This window comes from Gymnoscopelus microlampas (assembly GCF_963454915.1).
Source record: "Gymnoscopelus microlampas genome assembly, chromosome: 16".
Lineage (NCBI taxonomy): Eukaryota > Metazoa > Chordata > Actinopteri > Myctophiformes > Myctophidae > Gymnoscopelus > Gymnoscopelus microlampas.
In genome coordinates, this window is record NC_139953.1 from 25,185,467 (window position 1) to 25,189,787 (window position 4,321).

Here is a 4,321-nt window from a genome sequence, read left to right on the forward strand (position 1 = left end):
TCACTACCGTAATGCGTTGTGAGCTTGTAGATCTGCTATCTATGGCAGGCAACGCCAGCGTGCAACTATGTATAAATCAGGCTTTACTTAAAAAAGGATAATAAATAAATAAAATGAAATTAAAATAATAATAATTATAAAAAGTGAGTGAGACTGGGGAAATAGGGAACAAAGTATTAGAGAATCTAAACTCATTTAGAATAATATTAATAATAATAATTTATTTGTTTCTGTAACGTTGTCAAGGGACAAACAAATCTTGAAGTGCCAATCTTTAGCAAGCAATGATGACAGGTAATAATAATAATCATGATCATAAACAACAGGAATAATAATAATAATAATAATAATAATAATAATCATAAGAATAATGTACACCCAATAAACACAATGCCCTATTTGCAGATAAAACACACTTCAAAATATGGTAGAGCTCAGTAGCTGTTTGAAACCAGTCCTACTAGTCCCATAGACCAAGTGCAAACTAGCACCAGTCCAGTCCAGTTCAGACCAGTTCAGTCAATAACCTCAGTAGGCAATGTAGTTGTGTGTGCGTGTGTGTGTGTGTGTGTGTGTGTGTGTGTGTGTGTGTGTGTGTGTGTGTGTGTGTGTGTGTGTGTGTGTGTGTGTGTGTGTGTGTGTGTGTGTGTGTGTGTGTGTGTGTGTGTGTGTGTGTGTGTGTGTGTGTGTGTGTGTGTGCTGTGTGCTGTGTGCTTGTCCTTTCTGGGGACATCTTCAGTAGCAATAGCATGGGGCACCAGCCACCATGCACAGTGGGGACAGTTCATCGTAGGGGGGGTCCTTAGCGTCATGGTCAAAGTACACTGGGAAGCCAGCCTACGCTTGCGCTGTGTGGCCGCTCTTAGCAATGTAAAGCCAGATTTATACCTTGTTGCGTCGCCGGTGTCGCACACAGGAAATGACCGATCCACAAGCTCACACCGCGTCACAGTCCATCGCGTTGTGAGCTTGTAAATTGACTATTTCTTGTGTGTGACACCAAGCGCAATTAAGTATATCAAGCCCTTAAGTGGTTACAGCCTATTCAGGGACTTACATTGTACAATCCTCAGTGTTCTCGGGTCCATTTGGTTACATTTGTACACTCTCAGAGTTACAAATGGATAAATTAACACTGAGGATTTTACTGTATAGTTGATCATATATAAGCAGGGCAAACCCCTCCCCCCCCCCCCCCAAAAAAAAGAAAAGAAAAAAAAAACACCCATAGAGGATCAGAGAGTCTCTTCAGCTCAGCAGAATCATAAAAATAAAAATAAAAGCATAATCATACTCATTGTGATAATCATTATAGGAATAACAACAACATCAACAGCTAGGTCATTTTTAGGAACCACCGTGGAGGCTTCAGATCGGGAATGCTACTTCATAACTTTTCATACATTCAAAAAAAAAGAAAGAAAGAAAGGAAATAAAACAAGAAATCAAGAGTCGGGTGAAAAGGGGAGAAAAAAACAAAACAAAAACCAAACAGGAAATCACTTTGAAATCCTACGAGAGTCAGAGAGAGAAAGGATGTTTTCGTAAAAAGCACAAAGCGTTACGTGAGTAGGCAGAAGAGGAGCTGCGTTTAGGGAATGGATTCGGTTACTCATGTAGGAGCTCCTGGAGACAGTTGGGGGACTTGAAGACATCGGGGACTTCACTGTCCAGTTTGCAGATGACCTTGTAGATGGCCTTTTTCCACGACGGGTCCACGTCTTTGCCGGCCACGATGGCGTTGAAGAACTCCCGCAGGGTGATCTGGGCCACCTCCAGGAAACGTTCGGGAACCTACAAAAAAAAGGAGACCGAGTTTTATTCACCTGGACACGCTTTCTTGTTTTCCCACCTCTGTCCACGTGGGTGTGTTTGAGTTTATAAACAGAGAAAATGTACAAAAACACCAGAGAGGAGATATTCTTTTGTTTTGCACCTCCTGCCAATGGGAAAATCGGTAAAATGTCTCATTGTCTATTTTTGGAGCAGATTTAATCTCATCTTTCTTTGTTGGTTACACCCACTTCCTTTAAATTGAAAATGCCTTTTATATTTCATTATCGGATAAAAAATAAAACGAATCCCCATTTCCTCAGGGGTGTTTATTCCAGTCACTGGATGCATACAGTAAACTGTAAATCTCCCACCACTTGAGAGGCTACAGTACCATAAAATAAAATATCAGCCCTGCAAAACGTCACTCCTTGTCATTTCTCAGCAGGTCACTCACACCTCCCACGTCCCTTGATCCCCCCCCCCCCCCACACACACACACACACACATACACACACACACATACACGCACACACATACACGCACACACATACACGCACACGAACACGTACACTGGGAACCGTGATGTCTTTATGAGTCTACACTGTAAATCTGTGACCAAACAAGAGAAGTGAGCGGGAGCCCAGCGGGAGGGGGTGGGGAGGGGCAATCGGAGGGGCGCTGGGGGAAAAGAGGAAGTACTAAATGCTTTGGGAGCGGGTGGGGGGGGGGGGTGTGGGGGGGGACGTGTCGCCTCTTTAGTGTCCCTGACAGCAACGCTCACCGACACCGTGGAGATTATTAGTCTGGCAAAGATCTGTGACACCTTCCCCCGAGCCAACGCTCTTTCCCTCTTTCTCTCTCTTTGCACACACACATGCACGCCCACACACATGCATGTGCGCTTGCATGCCTGAAACGCACGCACTGGCGCACACACGCCCACATGCATGGATGAACGCACTCGCGCGCAGACACACACACACACACACACACACACACACACACACACACACACACACACACACACACACACACACACACACACACACACACACACACACACACACACACACACACACACACACACACACACACACACACACACACCTCCTTGAGCCAAGGAGATGACACATCCTGTGACAGAGCTACGCACACACACACGCACACACACACACACACACGCACGCTACCCTGGTGTATTTGGCTGAGTCTCTCTCCTCCACTCAAAGCCCTAGGGCGACGCAGCCTTCAGGGGTCATCTGCTTGGATAATGCTGACTGTCTCCCTGCCCGCCTCCCTTGGCACACACAAACACTCACACACACACACACACACACACACACACACACACACACACACACACACACACACTGCACACACACACACACGCGAGCGCGCATGCACACATACACGTGCACGCGCATGCACACCCTCCCAGACGCACACACACACACACACACACACACACACACACACACACACTGCACACACACACACACGCGCGCGCGCATGCACACATACACGTGCACGCGCATGCACACCCTCCCAGACGCACACACACACAGACGCTTTCCCAAATGCCTGACAGTGCGCACTCCACTCCGCTCCTCCAGTGTCCTGCAGATACTCATCAGGCCTGTCAGGACACAGCAAGGTTAGTGGCCACACGCACACACACACACGCACGCACGCACGCACGCCCGCACGCACGCACGCACGCACACAAACTCGGGACAGCCAAACACCCTCCCCTCGGGGTGATGAATGGAGTCTAAGATGTCCATGTGTATGTGGTGTGTGTGTGTGTGTGTGTGTGTGTGTGTGTGTGTGTGTGTGTGTGTGTGTGTGTGTGTGTGTGTGTGTTTTCATGTCTCCATCAACTATAAGGGGAGGAATACACTACTGTATATACTTTACCACAGATGCAGAGCTAATTCACTGAGTGTGTGTGTGTTGTTGTGTGAGAGAGTGAGAAAGAGAGAGAGGGGGGGGGGGGTTAGAGAGAGAGAGGGAGACAGAGACAAAACACCGGCTAACCTAATTCCCCAAATATTGAATTCCCTCATGGTAGGATAATTCTGAACTGGATATAATTCATTGTTTGGGCTGCTGTCGTCTCTGAAATACTGGCACAATGACCCCGGAACAGAGGGGCAACACCGACTGCGTGTGTGTACTGTCTGTGTCTGTGTGCACGTGTCTGTGCACGTGTACATGCACGGACACACACACACACACACACACACACACACACACACACACACACACACACACACACACACACACACACACAGAGACACAAACATGCACGTACGCACGCACGTGCACATGCACATTCTGGCAGACCTCGCTATACACAGTAAAAGAAATGGACCCTTGCGGGTCCATTTCTTTTACTGTGTACAGCGAGGTCTACCTATCCTTTGAAAGTCTCGGAGTTAAACGGACACTGAGGGTTTTCCAGTGCGAGCGTCCCGGTGCAGCGCGGCGCCCCGGGGCCCCCCAGCTATACGCAGACGCAGAGGAGTGCCGCATTACTAAGAAT

General features: G+C 47.7%; 1 protein-coding gene across 2 annotated transcripts in view; it reads right to left on the reverse strand.

Annotated features, from left to right (window-relative positions):
• Positions 1–1,263: 1,263 nt before the first annotated feature.
• The window catches only part of prox1a (prospero homeobox 1a), a 45,919-nt gene continuing 42,861 nt past the window's right edge, over positions 1,264–4,321 (reverse strand). For both annotated transcript variants that reach the window (XM_084081912.1, XM_084081913.1), the window contains exon 5: positions 1,264–1,794. In XM_084081912.1, the coding sequence (XP_083938038.1) occupies positions 1,609–1,794 (186 nt within the window). In that variant the 3' untranslated portion in view covers positions 1,264–1,608. The remainder of the gene's footprint in view (positions 1,795–4,321) is intronic.